Here is a 17,507-nt window from a genome sequence, read left to right on the forward strand (position 1 = left end):
AATGGCCAAGATGCATAAATCAAAGGGGAAGCAGTATCCACAGATTGAACGCAGCAGTGTTTTACCTATTACTAGCCCTTACCTGTGAGATCCCCATAGTCCAGTTCCTCTGCGGAATTTGGCAACTGAGTAAAGCCTTACAAGTAAAAACAAACTCGTTTTTCTTTATGTTCCTCAACGGACAACAACAATACACTTAACAATAGAGGATGGATTTACTGAAAAAAGAAGCGAGTCAGTCACTTGCCACCTTTGGATGGTTTGAATAGATTAGCTTGTAAATGCAGTTCTCCAATCGTCTACTTTAATACTGATAGACTGTCAGAAAGATTCCTCAGTCTACACTGTTTAAAACACATGAAACATGAAGGTGAATGTTCAAAATCACTCATCCATAACAGCATGCAAAAAAAAAAACCCAACCCTTTTCCAGGCCTTGATTGTTAGCTGTCAAGTGGTGTGATGTATCACTTTATTACAGTTCTATTTAGATTACGCATATGTGTGTATGTAAAATTTTATTTCTCGTTACAATACAAATGGAAAGCCTTGGCCCACATTGACACAAACAGCATTTTATCAATTTAGGGAGATCTTGTATTTACCTACCTTTCCAGAACCGCTGTGCTTCGAGGAGTGTTGCACCTGTCCATTCCACTGCGTGTGTGTGTACCTCATGCACGGGCATTGGGAGATTTCCCCCGCAGAAGTACCTAACGGCAGCAAGAGTACTCTCTGGTGTCTTGTGCCGCTGCACGTAGGTATAAAGGGCCATGCTGACTCCCAACCACCGTCAGGCCCTTCCTACGAGGAAGGCTCTGATAAAAAGGGGAGGGAGGATGGGTCGTGGAATGGCCATGCACAACACATCTCGAAGAACAGTTGCAGGGAGTGAGGTATCAGGTTTTTCCCCCTTCGAGCGATTGCACATGTCCATTTCTCCGTAGGTGACTCAAGCAGGAAGAAAAAGACTCTGTTATCTAAAATCTCCATGAAGAAGCATAGGGAGGCAGATACATCTATGGTGCAGCAACCCTAATGACACTATTCAAAGAAGAGCCAACACCAACTAACCACACTCCGCGGGGCCACGGATGTTTCTGGACGAGAGAGCCCCAGACAAGAAGCCTAGTCACAGGAGCGCCAGTGGCAGTGGGGCTAGAGCTGGCAGCCTAGTGGGGCCGGTGGTAGGGGGCTGGCCAGAACCAAAGTGGAGCTGGTGGCGGGTTCGGGGACAGGAGACATGGTCTGTCAATTCCCTCATTTGGGACCAGCGAGGTCCCATGGGTGCCAGCCCAGGAGGTTCAATCTGCATTAGAATAACTTGTGCAGAATTTTGCTAGAATTACCTCCTGAGGTCTCTTCCAACCCTAAACTTCTATGATCAGGTATGGACATTGGGCAAGAGTAGAATTGGAGGGAAGGCATACAACAGGCCTTCTGACCAGGGGGAGAAGAATACCTCTGTCAGTGAATCTTTGCTCAGGATAAAAAAGGAGGACTTATTTTTGTTTGCTCCTTGTTGTAAATAGGCCGACTTAGGGAGTTCCCTGCTGCTGGAAAATCATAGAATACTAGGACTGGAAGGGACCTCAAGAGGTCATCGAGTCCAGTCCCCTGCCCTCATGGATGAAAATGGACCCAGACACATCTAGGCTAAGAGACCATTTGTGGTGATCGGCCAATTGCCTGCTCAGGCAATATACCAGCACTCTCTGAACTTCTAGAAGGTATGTAGCTCTCGGGTTGACACTGGTGATGATGAAGACGTGCCAAAGGAGGATTGCCTCCTGGCATAACTTGATCTAATGGGCTCCCCCTAGTCTGTTTACTTAGAACATCTCAGAGTGTGAACCAATTCCGCCCCCTCAATATGCTGAAGGAACGTCATGCAATCCCAACAGATCTCCTGAAGCGCCTCGAGATTTATATGGAGATTCAGATCCTGAAGAAACCAAAGGTCCTAAGTCTGAAGGGGACCTATGTAAGCTCCCTAATCTAGATCCAATGCATCTGTGACTAGAGTGAGTGACTTAGGGGGGAGCAAAAGGGAACTCACTTGTAAACATTTGCATATTCTCTTCCCTCTGCCCAGGAGAACATGTTCTGAACAGATAGTAGATCCATCAGGACCATATAACGACAGGCCAGTGAGTACACTGAGGCTAGCTAGCCCTATAGTTCTCTAAGGTGTGGCCTGGTATATGCATCAGGTAGTACACACCGCCATGCCTCCTAGAAACTCTGAACCACAGTGACAGATCAAGAACAATGACTTGGATTGACTGGAGCTCCGTAGCTCCAAGACTGCTTCAAGGAATTCTATTCTTCATTCTATGGCAGGATAGATTTCTCTGTATTGATTAGGATCTCTGATGCATTGAAAGCAGGCTGAAGAGTGGCTACACTATGGAGTACCTGAGACCTGTGTCGGCCTCTCGCTAGCCTGTCATCCAAGTAGGGAAGTACACGGATTCCTGGCCATCGCAGGACTGCTGCTACTACAGCCAAGCATTTTGTGAATAAGCAAAGGACTGCTGAGAGGCCAAAGGTCAGCACAGCAAACCGTTAGTGGGATCCCTCAACCTCGAATCAGAGAAACTTTCTGTGAATCGCCACCTGAAAATAAGCATCCTTCAATCAAGAGCAGTATATCAGTCCCTGGGATCTAAGGAAGGAAGAACAAATGCTGGAGCAACCCATCTAGAATGGTCTTATCCTTATGAATTTGTATAGCTGCTTTCTATCTAAAATAGGTCTAAGACCCCCTTTGCCTTTAAGATGAGGAATGCCAAGTAATGGGGAGAAAATCCCTCCCCTCTATATGATGCGGTAATTCCTGTATGGACTCCATAAGGACAGGAGACTGAATCTCCTGAAGTAAGGTGCTCTCAGGAGAGTGGTCCCTGAAAAGTGACAGGAAACAGGGCACAGGCATAAACTGAAGGGTGCATCTCAGCTCCACTGATCCAGGGTGATGCAAGTACAAACACTTAGGAAACGGGATAGCTGAATGGCAAGAATTGGTGTGGGGAAAGATGGTGCTGAGAGGACTGTTCTCAACCAACAGGTCAAACTGACTGTTAGAGGACACAACTCGTCCTAGAAAACTCTCAGCCGCAGAAGAGCAAGGAGGAAGAGGAAGATCCCTCTTGTAAGTTCTGCTCCTCTTTTTGGAGGACTTCCAGATATGCAGCAAGAATGGCTGATGTTATTGGAATGGCCTTTCCCCTCCCTCCCGCCTGTAAGTCTGCCAGAGACTTCAGTGTCACCCCTGAATCCTCAAGACGATGAAGTCTCTCATTGGTCTTATCAGAGAAGAGCGTGAGGCCTTCAGTGGTGTGTTGCGCCTCTGGGGGAAGACCTGATGACTGTACCCAAGACGGACGTGCACAGTGATGGCGGAAGCCGTTGCTCAAGCCTCAGGGTCCACCGCTGGCTGTGGGAGGGGAGGGGAGGGTCTACTGTAAAACCTTGACAGGCTCCAGGATAACCTTATGAACTATCCTAGAGGGCTCTCCAGAGGCTAAAGTGTCCACAAGCCTCTGTGTGACCTTACCCATACTTCTTCTGGTTGGAGACACAGAGTGGCAGCCCTCCTCAATTCTAAGGGAGCCCTGAAATCATCAGAAAACAGAGCAGAGTCAGTCACTATCACCCCCATTAAGGGACAAAGAAGAGGCAGATGAGAGTTGTTGAGGAGGTCCCTCTAATTCCTCCCGAGCATGCAGGGCTCCACCTCATGACACTGGAGGAGGGAAGATTGTGACCTTGCTACAGATGCTCCCAGCATCTAGCAGACGTGGAAGGGAGCGATAAGACTCTAGACTCTAGAACATAGAAGGAAGCCCCTAGAGGTCCCAACGGGCCACTGATGTGGAGGCAGGACCCCGTTACATGGTCCTTCAAGAGCTGTGGCTGTGACCAGTTCCATGGTGGGCAGGTATCCCAATGTGGCATGCCTGTGTTGAGAAACACGTGATCTGTCCTTGGAGTCTGAAGAAGACTCGTTACTTCAGATCATGGTGGCGCTGACCCTATTGGCAGCAGGGAAGCCAGCTCTGAGGCTGGGCATAGGGGTACCCACAGAGAAGAAGCCACCAGTACTGAATAGTGCTCTGTCCTTTTTCAAGCGGGGTTTGAACCTTCTACAAACGTGACACTTCTCACTCAGATACTTAAGGCAGCTGGAATGTTGGTCTTTCACTGGCATAGACTTGTTATGTAGACAATAGGCCCTGAAGCCAGGAAAAAGATTCTTCCTTACTACTCCTGGAACTCCACTCTAGAAAAAACACTGTCCTAAGTTTATTCTTCTATGTAAATTTGAATCGAAAACACTACACTACCCTAAAAACGACTTCTACACATACCACATACACTAAAAGAAGATTTAGGCCAGATCTATACTCAACCCGGAAAGTCGGCTTAAGCTATGCAATTCCAGTTACGTTCAACATACCTTAAGCTGAACTTGGTGCCATCTCCACAGCAGGAGGTCAAGGGAGCAAATGTTCTCATTGACTTCCCTTCCTCCTCTCAAATTGCGGAGTATCAGTGCTGACTGAGAGCGCCCTCGGCGTTTGATTTAGTGGGTCCTTACTACACCCGCCAAATTGAACATCAGAAGATCAATCTCCAAGTGCATAAGTATAGATGTGGCCTTACAAATACAAAGATCGGAGCGCCAACAAATGTCATTAGCAGGAGGAAGAAACTAAGTTGGGTTTCTTGTTGGGTAGCATGTCCCTTTGTACCTGTACGCGGTGGCATGAGACAGTTGATGGCACACATGCTGCCCCAACAGTTATTACGGGGGGGGGGGGGGGGGATCTTGGATAACTGTGTATGAGGCGTGCAGCTACAGCAGAATGGACATGTGCAATCACTCAAAGAACACAATTCAAAACTGCTTAGCGGCTGGACAAGCAGATTGCAGGCTATATCTTCACTGACAAAAATCTGATATGGAAAATGATTTTCTTTTTTAATTTCAAAACTTGATCTATTTGTGGAAAAATATCCTCAAAGCTGATAAAGCAGTTAGGCAGGATAAACCCCTCTGCGACCTTTAAATGCTAAAAGCTACTGGAAGCAACTGCTACAGCCCAGCTAGCTACGGTATGTACAATCATAACTTTTTTTAGTTTGTTTCAAAAAAGTTGTTTTGAGGGTTTGATGGGGCCCAAAGAAAATTTAATTCTGTGATGACAATCTCCTTCTTTCCTACTTTGTGTGTGCTCCCACTTTAACAAAGCAACTCAAAACACCGAGGGTCAAATAAACCTATTTAACGAAGGGATAACATGCACCGTAATGAAGTAACTTGGTACTTGCAAAAACCTGCTGTTGGAAGTGACTGGATGTCAAAGAGTGAATGCTCAGACTTAAATGGTACTGCTTTAGCTGAGCACATTGGGTGTGCATGGATAAGGGCAAAGCATGGGCAGTACCAGATGAGCTAAAAACTGCCGACAAACAGATTGCTGCTCTTCGTTGACAGGGCTTGGCTGTATGAGCAGAAATAATCATTCCACTGGTTGAAAGCATTCTCTTGCAGAAATTAAAGACACGTTACTATTATTCAAATAATAATTCTAAATGAGCAATAAAAGTGTACCTTAACCATGTAGATGCAAATCTCAGGAAGTCAGTCCCTCTTTTTTATATGGGCCTGTGCACATCATATTTTTTTATATATGCTCCTATAAAGATAGTGGTGACAGAGGAATGGCAAAAATGGAGTTTAGAGCTTGTATTTACTGATTAACTCTCTTTTGAATGGAGATAGAGTTTAGGAAAGAGAGTATAGGGGAATTTTTTAAATAATAAAGATGAAGTTGTTTATTCAATATTGTTGATATGCAAAATTTCTCCATTAGAAAGCAGCAGTCAACATACCCCTCATTAAACTGAAACTGTCATTTTCAATGACAGTGTTTAAAATACATCATGTCAACTGGAATCTACTGCTTGAATTATTTACTAACGTAGGAAACCATTTAGATTAATGGCAAGAAATTTGTTTTTGCACCACTGTTAGATTTCAGGAAACGGCACATTTTTTACTATAATATGATCATCTTTGTATAAATATAATTAGAGTTGACTCGCAGAAGAATTGGACATGGAACTCTGTGCTCTGAAGAGGAGCCATTCAATTTTTATCTCACTAAAATTGCTTCTGTACAGTCTTCTCTTTCACTTAAAGGAAACTTCGTTTTCTCAATAATGAAAAAAGGGCAATGTTGCATTTTTTATGAAGCAAAGAATCTTTTTCAAAAGGAAATTTAACAATTCAGCCATTCAGTTTCTACCTGAACCTGGTACACTCAAAAATGTCACCGAACAGTATTAAAACCTGTTGCGAGGCATTTTAAATATGTGGTAAATTACTTCTTGATTTCTCATTAAACTTTCATATTGACTATTAAAGTCCTTTTTCTTCATTTTTGATTAAAATGTATGCTAAGTCTATTACAACTTCTTTAAATAAATGAAAGTTAACTTTTCACTCAGATGCAATTTTGCTGCCAAACAATAAAACTTAAAAAGGTACAAATATCAAGTTACAAGTTGCATCTCTTTCAGATAGAGATTACTGTTTAAATGATTCCTGTAGTATGCCATATATTTATTTAGATTTATATTGACAAAATAATACAGTGTATTGTTCCATAAGTTATCTCTATTTTAAAGCAGCAATTATTTTCTTTCCTTATATGATGTGGAGTACCAAATTATGGGCTCTATTTTATGTTAATCATTTTACACCAGTCAACAAATATCTTCAAAGGTACTTGGAGCTCTTTGTGACACTTTATTTAATTGCCCCAAAAATCTGGATCTGCAAGATAACAGTTTAAATCATTATATTTCCTATTAGGGTTATACATTAAAGGGAAGATTTTTAAATGGCAAAAGTAGCCATTAGGTACACTCTGTTGCCCAATTATGTCAATACAGAAGCCAATGTGAGATTTCTATTTATTGCACTGTTTATTATGGTCAAGATTTTCAAAAGTGGTGAAGTACTTTTGGATGCCTCAGTTTTGGATGCCCTCAACCCAGATTTTCAGAGTGGGTGACTTCTGGAAACAGTTTAACACACTGGTCCTTTATCTCATCACCATCAGGAAAAATAAAACCTCTTGTGCCGTTAATTACCTAGTCTCTTTCTTAGCTGGTATGGACACCTACATGTTTTCAGTTGGATATTTTTCCTCATCCACCCTCAAATCAGATTTTGGCATCACAGACATTTCATTGTGTAATGCTGTCTTCCTGCTTTGTCAGCTTTAGGGATTTTTTTCAACCCTATTCCTTTTCTCAGTATTCGTGGGAGGTCTGTCTGCACTAAAATTGTAACCCACTGCTCCCTTGCTAAATATTATAGATAAAATGGCATCTAAAACATCTTCATTCATTAGTCTCTAAAGGGTGGGCTAAAACACTGGTATGCTTTTAGCAGGGTCCCTTGATTGAATGGCAGGTTTTGAATGTTATTTTTATGTACTCAGATAAATATGTGCACAGAGGTACACATGTAGGATGGATATGCCATTTGTAGTGAAGTACAATGTGCATGGATTTTTAAATAAGTTTTAAATGGTTTTAGGGCTTGTTTAAAACTAACTAGAGGTAAGAACCTGGGAAAATTGTAAATACAGCCCCTCATGGATACAAAATTTGTATCCCCATCTGTACCTGCAAAAATGAGCCGCGGATAGCTGCATCCATATTTGCAGATGCGGATACATGTGGATATAAAGCAGCTATCTGCAGATCTGCAGGGCTTTAATTATGAAGTTCAGATATTATCTTTAGTGGCAACACATTGTATTGTGAACAGAAGTGCAGCTCCAGACACTTGATTTATATAGGAGGTAAAATGAGTTGGGACAGTTATACAAAGTGTCTTAAAAGGTAGATGGCCTACGAGGCTAAGCTCCTAGGCCTACCATTGATCAAAAAATGTTAAAGGAAATAAATTTAGATGTTGGCGGATGGGGAAGAAATGGACAAAGACTATTCTCTATAGTCTATGGGGTTAGAAGATTTTCTAATTATTTTTGCCATTGCTATTCCATGTTCAGCCCTCACATTAATTCTATCGATGCAGGGAATTGGGATTTCAAGATGCATGGAGGAGCATCGGCCTCACTGGCACCAGGAGGTTAAAAAAAAAAAAAAGGGAAAGTAATTTTTTAAAATTTCAGTAGAACCAGATTATTGCAGTGCAGCAGAAACACAAGCACTACGGCCAGCCATGACCATGCTGTTATTAGAGTTCTGATAATGAACAGTGCAGAGAAAGGAAAAAAAAACGCACAAGAAAATTTACAGTTCAGCTTTCATTTTTAAAAACAGAAGAGTTAATAAAGTTCGTGCTTTACGTCACTCATGCATTACTGCCGCAAATTCTGTACCATGAGGAAACAGGAATGGCAGGGTATCGTTTGCTATTGTTTTACATGCATACACGCACTCACACTTGTGCGCACACGCACAGACACACATGGCTCCTCTTTCCCAGGCCTCTAGGATACACTCCAAAAAGTTTAATAACTCAAAAAAACCTTTCCGTGATTGTAGTTTTGTATGCGTCACTAGCCTTAAATTCCATTCTTACGGTCACATCTATATATTTTAATACTGATCTATTGGATTTAAATTTTTAATCAATTTTAAGTGGGTTTTTTTTGGAGGAAATCCATTTGGTTTGATATCATGCCCATGCATTTCTAACCATTCGTGTACATGCTCACTCAGATTGGTAAGAACAAATGACCAACATACATAAACATCTGGTATACCCCATACACACTCCAGCAACACAAGCTTGGAAAGAAACCCAGGAGTCTTCCGAGGGAAAGAACCCTTTGAGAGGGACGTATTGAGAAGTTCAGATTCATTTTTAAGGCAGAAAAGACTGTCATTGCTGCTTTGCTTAGCACATCTTGTCATTTAAGTTTTCTCTGTGACAAACCTGACACCTCTTTCATCTGTAGATTAATGTATTGCAAACCAAGTGCTTCTTGGTGTAAAAGTTACATTAGTACAAGTTTTGGGTATTATCTGAACTAGGTATCCTGCAAGTGGATATACGATTCTTTTCTTATACAGATCCCGAATGTCTGAGGTATGGCATCCCCATAATGTTTTTTAGTTTCTTATGTCTGCTTCAACACCAAGAGGAATTAAAATGCTAAGTGCCTCCAACTCTTGCATCCGGCTGGAAAGTACTGATCAAGTATCAGGGGAATCAAGTTATCTAAAATCATGTGCTGAGGGGGTTTAACACAGTTCCCTACTGTTAGGATTGCATCACGCCACATCGGTAAATAGAAAAATAAAAAAGAAGAATAAAATAAAAAAGTTGGTTTACTCCAACACCAAGTCATATTGTATTCCCCGAACATCCTGCACAATTTCAGATGTTTCCAAAATCACCAATGGTTTCTAAGGAAATGCAATCTCAAGCTCATGACTTGGCAGATGTAGTAAAATCAAGGGGGACAAAAGTCTTTCAAATATTTTATGATAGCAGTTTTCAGATACCTAAAAGATCCCCTTTATTCGGCTTTGGTGAGGCCACATCTGTAGTATTGTATCCAGTTCTGGGCCCCCCACTACAAAAAGGATGTGGATGCATTGGAGAGGGTCCAGCGGAGGGCAACCAAAATGATTAGGGGGCTAGAGCATATGACCTACGAGGAGAGGCTGAGGGACTTGGGTCTGTTTAGTCTGCAGAAGCGAAGAGTGAGGGGGGATTTGAGAGCAGCCTTCAACTTCCTGGAAGGAGGTTCCAAAGAGGATGGAGAGAGGCTGTTCTCAGAAGTGACAGATGGCAGAACAAGGAACAATGGTCTCAAGTTGTGGTGGGAAGTGTCCAGGTTGGATATTAGGAAAAACTATTTCACTAGGAGGGTGGTGAAGCACTGGGATGGGTTCCCTAGGGAAGTAGTGGAGTCTCCATCCCTAGAGGTGTTTAAGTCTCAGCTTGACAAAGCCCTGGCAGGGTTGATTTAGTTGGAATTGGTCCTGCCTAGAGCAGGGGGGCTGGACTTGATGACCTTCTGAGGTCTCTTCCAGTTCTATGGTTCTATGATTCTATGAAAAGGGTGTCATAAGGAGGAGGGAGAAAAATTGTTCTTCCTGGCCTCTGTGGATAGAACAAGAAGCAATGGGCTTAAACTGCAGCAAGGGAGGTTTAGGTTGGACATTAGGAAAAATTTCCTAACTGTCAGGGTGGTCAAACACTGGAATAAATTGCCCAGGGAGGTTGTGGAATCTCCATCTCTGGAGATATTTAAGAGTAGGTTAGATAAATGTCTATCAGGGATGGTCTAGACAGTATTTGGTCCTGCCATGAGGGCAGGGGGCTGGACTCGATGACCTCTCGAGGTCCCTTCCAGTCCTACCACTCTATGATTCTATGATTTTGCTTTGAACTGCAGGTGTAGCAGGACCTGTTTGGTGATCTCACCAGCTGTTGAATGTGCTATAATCAGCAGCCTTGCTCTTGTCCTAGCAGTGGACAGGGCACTTGCTAAAACTCATGCAGCCTCCCTGTATCCCTCCAGGGACTTCTAATTATTCAAGGAAAAGGATGCACTCGCCTTGTAAAGTCGTCTTTTGCCAGAGGATAAAGGCTCTGCAGCCCAGAGACAGCAGGAATGGAGGAGAAGGTAAACAGATGCTAAATACAGAGAGATCCTCAGGGAGCGGAGGATGCCCACGAAGGCGGAAGGAATATCCCAGGATATCCAAAGGAGCTATGTTGGCCTGACTGTGCTCCCAGGGAGGTCTATGTTCAAACTCTCAGTCAGAGTTTGGCCAGCAACAGTACCCCCGATAGTATAAGGGCTTTTAAATTGTTTAACATAAAGTAAGAGTAATAATAACGCACCTACAACAGGCCCATGATGGGGGTGGGGTGGGACACAGAAAGGGCAGCTCCGTCAGGACCAGGTGATTTAAAGAGGCTCAGGGCTCCCAGTTGCTATGGACAGAGCGGCAACAGCAGTGGCCGCAGCCCCAGGTGGCAAAGAAGGGCTGGCTGGAGACCCTTCCCTTTTGTCTGAGGCCCGACTCCTTCCGGGGAGCCTGCTGCCCCCGGGGAGCGTGTCTGCTGCCTCGCCCACCAACTCGATAGAAATAAGCCTGGCTGGCTGCTGAGTCGCTCACTCAGGACATTCTGGATAAATCTGACTCAAAGACTCGGATTGGAGTGTGGTGGAGCACAATGGTGCCCTGACGTAGGAATCTCAAAAGGAACCTCTCACTTGATTCCTCAATAAGGCTAGGTCTATGCTACAGAGTTTTGGCGGAAAAACAGTTGTTTTTCCGTAAAAATTCACAGTGCGTCCACACCTCAAGTGAGTTGTTGGGTAAGTACATCGAAAGAGCAGAAGGGTTTTTGTGCAATAGGTAATCCTTATTCTACAAGGAAGAACGCCTTTTTGCACACGAGTGTATGGATGGGGAAGAGGATTTTTTTGCACAAGAGGGAAGAGGAAAAGCAGAGGTGCCCTGGTGGCCATTCTGTCCATAGCGATCACTGCTTTCTTGCGAGAGATCATCCAGGCAGTCCGGATACTCTCTTGCACAAAAGTGCATTGCTTTTTCGATGTGCTTTTGCAGTGTGGACGCTCTCTTGCACAAGACATTTTTGCAGAAGATGTCTTCTGACAAAAGGTTCTTGCGCAAAAAGCCTGCAGAATACCACTGTATTCCTATTTAATCTTTGAATCTTTCCTCCTGTGTTAATGATCAGTAGGTTCCATAACTGTGTGTGTTCTTCTGACCTTGAAAGTTTGTTCAATGTAGTCTTTGTTTTAGGAGGTCCTTGGGGCTTGGTTACTTTACAATGGCTTCTCTTGTTGCAGCAGCTAGTAATCAATTCATTTGCCAGGAGTCTAGGCAAAACCACTATATCCCTGTGAAAACGTATAGCACTTAACGAACATTGTTTGTCATCATAATACTAGAGAGGGAGAGGTGCACAGTGTATGAATAATATGAAAATATACTAAAAAGTCTGCTTGAATGAATTGAAAACATGTATTGTAAAATAGATTCTTCGGGCTAAGGAACTGTTTTCCTCCTTTTTGCATTGTACTTTATTACGGCGTCAATTTCTTAGTCCCCCTCCCTTCACTGTTGCCAAAAATGTTTCATTAAAAGGTTATTATTCCACATTATGGATGTGCTGGCTTATCAAACTTCAGGGTGAAACATGGAGCAGTTGAAGTACCAAAGTAAAAAAAAATAAAGAATAAATATTAATCCCTCTACTCCTGGATCACAATTCAGTAGAACTGTCAGGTTGGTGTCATTTTGTTTTAAAAATAAGTAATTTGTGCCAAGATCTTATATGCTGGAGGTTTGGCCTGAAGTGAATATTTGAACATGGTTTAAAAATAGGGAACAAGATAAGCTGTTAAATTTCTACAGAGGAGAAGAGCTTGTTTACTATGACCAGTAGAGGAGATAGTTTTGGCCCTTCCAAGGGGTGATGAACTTTCCTCTCGATCAATGCGATGAGAGGTTCTCCTGCAGAACGTCTCCAGAATATCAAAAATATCACTTGTCTCCAACAGACCTAAATCCCTTAAGTTCTTCACAAACCAAAAAAAAAAACCACTACTGAAAATTTTATGCATCTCTTAAAAAATTAAATTTGAGTTCATATTTTCAAAAGCCAGATTTCTTTTTAATCTTTGATGCGATTACCCCAGTAATAAGGATTACTAGAAATCAGTCGCTCCCTTTGTACTATTCTTATATGCATGCCATTTCCATCAGTTTTGGGAATTGCGGCAAGTCTAGGACAATTGGTGGTTCAACTCAATAGAAATGACAGGACTAGACATCCTTTCATGCCTTAAAAATTATGTTATATTTATGAGATCAGTCCACTTGAAACATGATTTCCCTTGAAGACTACACTTCCCTTTTTTCCCCCAAGCTTGCCTTGCCACTCAGCAATGCTGAGAAAGTAGATAAACAGGAATGTGATACCAACCGTGAACTGCCGGTTCTGTCGTCGCCGTTGTGTCTACACACGGGAACAGAGGATTGTAGGAAGGGAAGAAACAGGAGGAACGGCATGCAAAAAAAGGGAAAATGGAAAAAATGGAACAGATAATATATGAGCAAGCTTTCAAAGAACATTGCGTGACAAGCAATAATAAAATGAAAGGCAAAAAGCATTTGAAGTGAGTTGCACTGTTTAGAGGACATGCCTTGAATTCAAAAGCTGTGAGCCTGAGGAAAACAGTAAATTCTTTTGTTTTTTCTGGAGTCGTGCCAGGAGGATATTTACTGGTGGTCAAGAGCGAAGGGGAACATGAAATGTGGGGAATACCACCAGGGTCAACTCTTTGGCTGATAAGTACTTACAACACACACATGCACAAAACTAGGACAGAGTCCCAAAGCCTGAATATGGTTTCATACATTCAAACATTGCCTTCCCTAAAGTCTTCCCCTTCAGCCTGTTTACCCCAGTTCCTTCATAACCAAACCAGAAGTCAATCAGCCAGTTCCTCAAATTTCCCCTCCTCCAGCTGATGCCAAGATACTGCAGGGTTTAATTTTGGCATTCGGCTCATTTTAGGGTGGCTGAGGAGGTAACAATTAAGCAACAGGGAGATGACGAGGATGAGCATATGGTATTACTCAGAACTGCATACTCAGTTTGTAGGTGGCCTTTTAGCTTGGTTTCTAATGAATCATGCACCAGTGAGACATTCACTTGATTGAAAAGTGACTTCACAGATTACTGAGACAGCAGGTGGAGACCTCCAATTCCTGAGAAAGATCAGCTATGCTCTGATCCTTTTTTAGTCTTTTATGCTAAGCTCTGAAGAAAGCATTTATTTTTTCAGGAAGCTGAGTGTCATATGTTACAAGTTAAATATATGGCATTGTTTTCATCTAGCCTTGAAGCTATCAGTTTAGGAAACTTGCTTCACTTCAAACTGCAAAGCTTTATGAAAGGCTTGGGAAATATTTTTTGGAGTTATGGCTTTGCTATCTAAATCAGCACTGCTCCTCTTCCCTGAGAGAATAGGACTATATAGACAGTTTTCAAAAGACTATCCTGTATTTTGGACAGATTTCCTTCCACCTCAACTGAGTGCCCTGGCAACTAAATTATCTTCCAAAACAAAAAAATCCCTTCTCTACTGGGCCTATTTACATTTCAGCAATAACACTCTGGCAGTGTCTCGACTGGCAAGTTTTTCCGCAAAATCATCTGCTTTTGCGGAAAAACTTGCCAGCTGTCTACACTGGCCGCTTGAATTTCCGCAAAAGCACTGACGATCTCATGTAAGATTGTCAGTGCTTTTGCGGAAATACTATGCTGCTCCCATTCAGGCAAAAGTCTTTTTCCGAAAAACTTTTGCGTAAAAGGGCCAGTGTAGACAGCAGAGATTTGTTTTCTACAAAAAAGCGCCGATCGTGAAAATGGAGATCGGGGCTTTTTTGCGGAAAAGCGCGTCTGGATTGGCCACGGATGCTTCTGCGGAAAAGTGTCCGGCCAATCTAGACGAGCTTTTCCGAAAATGCTTTTAATGGAAAACTTTTCTGTTAAAAGCATTTCCGGAAAATCATGCCAGTGTAGACGTAGCCTCTATGATTAACCCAAACCTTAGCCCAATTCAGTAAATGGAGAAATCCATCTCCATTCATTGACCAATACCTGGTTCTACTTTCACCCTTCCACTGCTAAGCTGAATTGGACAGAAAAAATTGTTACTATGTGCATTTGTTGGTTGCATGCTACGTAGGCTGATTGTTTGGGATGTAAATGGTCAATACCTACAAAAATGTTCTCCAACCCTCAGTAAAGTACAGATGTCATTCACATCAGAAAGGGGCTTCAAAGGACTACATTTGGACAACAAAGGCAATGTTTAAATGAACAAAAGCATATGTTAAAGTGCAGGGCGGCACTCTAAAACATATAATTTCTGTAAAGTAGCCAGGAACTTTAGTTTCATAATGACAGTACACAATTTCACACAGGCGTTTCCCCTCACTTAACATGCTCTCCTCAGAACCATAGGAATTGTAGTCTTTCCACATATTCAGAATAAGAGTGAAGGGCTTCTCCTCTGTATTTTAGCTAAGGACAGTCTATGTTAGAATTTCTGGCCCATCAGTGAAGACGAGGATCAGACAAGGAGTACACAATACTTACAGATTCAAACTCTGCACGCTTTAAATATCAAAGCAAAAATAAATAAATAAATAAAAAGCACAATTTAACAAACTCTACACCAAGATTTGCACGACAGATTATCAAGTTTGCTCCAAACTACAAGTGCCAATGTACACTGTTCTTATCTTGGCAATCCAATTTAATATTCCAGCACTTGTTCTCACTGGGAACTTCGGTGAAGGCAGTACGGAAGCCTTCCAAAATAAAAATGAGAACAAGAGTGGGGTGGTTGGGTTTTGTTTTTTTGTTTTTTGGAACCAGCTAATGCCTCATTTTAAACAAGCAAATGGCGAAGGGGAAAATGGAGGTGGTAAGGGGAGCATTGTTTAGAAGGAATTACAGAACTGAGTGTCAACTCTTGAGCTATCATCTTGGCATCTACAAATAGCCACAATTTACTGTCTTCCTGCAATAAAAAAAAAAAGTTATGTCAGCATTCAGATTAAATAAAACTGTGCTAGAAGCAAACTTGGACTCATGTGCTGGAAAAGATATTAGTCAAGAAACAGCGTGAACTGGACAGTGCATCTCGCTTCCTCTTCTGGGGACAGAGACCAACAGCTTACAAAAATAACGTTTTAAAGCCATTATAAGCAAGAACAAATATCCAAGTCAAACAACATGTTTGCTACAGCTGGAATGGTAAAGTTATGATTAGCAAATGGATTGCATGATTACAGCAGGAAACACAGACCAATTAAAGGGCTTTCTGGAGGTCCTTTTCAATTCCACCATCTTCTTTCAGAACAAGGATTTTGTACACTTTTTTTTACTTCCTGTAAGGCAGGGTATGAAGCTGCACTGGAGAGGAATGAGCTCATGTTCAAAGATTTAAAATAACACACTTAAGAAAGATTATTTTGCATCACGAGAGAGAGAAAATTAGCCTTTTGCCATGCTCCTTTGTGAGTATATGCAAAATGGTATAAATCACTTTCAAGAACACTACTGCTCTGCTCCATGTAAGAGAAGAAATATACCAGGAACAGGAAATACTGTGCGGACTGCTTCTGGAATGTCTTATGGTTTTACAACTGTTTTATGTTTTTAAAATTGTTCTCTGGATTTCAGAATGGTCCACTTTTAGTTTTATTTCATACTGAGAAGAACCGTGTCACCTCACTGAGCTACTTTACTTCCCAAACTCTGGAGAGAAAAAAATGTAATTTTCTCCCATAGAGCTGAAGAGAAGAGGTGTGTCATTGTTTGCAGTTTAAAGTCCAGTGAAATCAATTAACATCTTTAGCAGGCATTTGATCAGCTCCCATAGCGTTGGGTGATTGCTACAATCACATGAATTTTATGAAAATGAACACTTGATGTTTTCTATTATGAGATAAGCAAAGAGAACAGAAGGAAGACTGTAACAAAACACTGAAGTGGAGTAAAGGCATTGCTCAGTGGGGGAGGTATAGGTTGGATATTAGGAAAAACTATTTCACCAGGAGGGTGGTGAAGCACTGGGATGCATTCTCTAGGGAGGGGGTGGAATCTCCATCCTAGAGGTTTTTAAGTTTCGGCTTGACAAAGCCCTGGTTAGGTTAATTTATTTGGGATTGATCCTGCTTTGGGCAGGCGGCTGGACTCGATGACCTCCTGACATCTTTTCTAGTCCCAGAATTCTATGATTCATATCAAGGTAGAACAAAGAATAAGAAGTTTCTGGTCTCTATTTTAATTAGTAAGATTCAGCTAAAAATTTTTATATGGGATAGTAAAAATAACCAATGTGCCTTCCCAGTTATTCACATCCATAATCACCCCAGTGTTCACGAGATCAGTGATACCACCTCTGGGAGTACACTGAGATCGTCCAGGGGGTACACTGACTCACTAAGACATTAGCCTAGTTTTACACCAGGCTACATAAAAAGCACTACTGAAGTCAGTACAAACTAAAATTTCATACAGTGACTTGTTTATAGTGCTCTATATACTATACACTGAAATGTAAGTATAGCATTTATATTCCAATTGATGTATTATACAATTATATAATAAAAATGAGGACGTCAGCAATTTTTCAGTAGAAGCGCACTGTGCGATAGTTTTGTATTTTTATGTCTGATTTTTTCAAGCAAGTAGTTTTTAAATGAAATGAAACTTCGGGTATACAAATCAGATTCCTGAAAGAGGTACAGGAGTCTGGAATTTCTGAGACTGTGCTAGATGACTGTTTTATGAGCATCATTCAACATGGCATTCCAGAAAGGAAGAGTTCTGTTGGTATAAAGTTGCATATTTCACTTAATAAAGATTTCCTTTTAAGGAT

General features: G+C 41.8%; 1 protein-coding gene across 3 annotated transcripts in view; it reads right to left on the reverse strand.

Annotated features, from left to right (window-relative positions):
* The window catches only part of CADM1 (cell adhesion molecule 1), a 344,772-nt gene that overhangs the window by 20,672 nt on the left and 306,593 nt on the right, over window positions 1-17,507 (reverse strand). Inside the window, exons 9-10 of one of the 3 annotated variants that reach the window (XM_075909409.2) lie at window positions 13,031-13,063; window positions 83-136 (exon numbers count right to left, since the gene is read on the reverse strand). The exons of 1 other annotated variant lie outside the window; for it this stretch is intronic. In XM_075909409.2, the coding sequence (XP_075765524.1) occupies window positions 83-136; window positions 13,031-13,063 (87 nt within the window). The remainder of the gene's footprint in view (window positions 1-82; window positions 137-13,030; window positions 13,064-17,507) is intronic. One more of the 3 variants, XM_075909410.2, reaches the window with a different exon arrangement.

The sequence above is a fragment of the Pelodiscus sinensis genome, chromosome 25 (genome assembly GCF_052426305.1).
Source record: "Pelodiscus sinensis isolate ZL-2025 chromosome 25, ASM5242630v1, whole genome shotgun sequence".
NCBI lineage: Eukaryota > Metazoa > Chordata > Testudines > Trionychidae > Pelodiscus > Pelodiscus sinensis.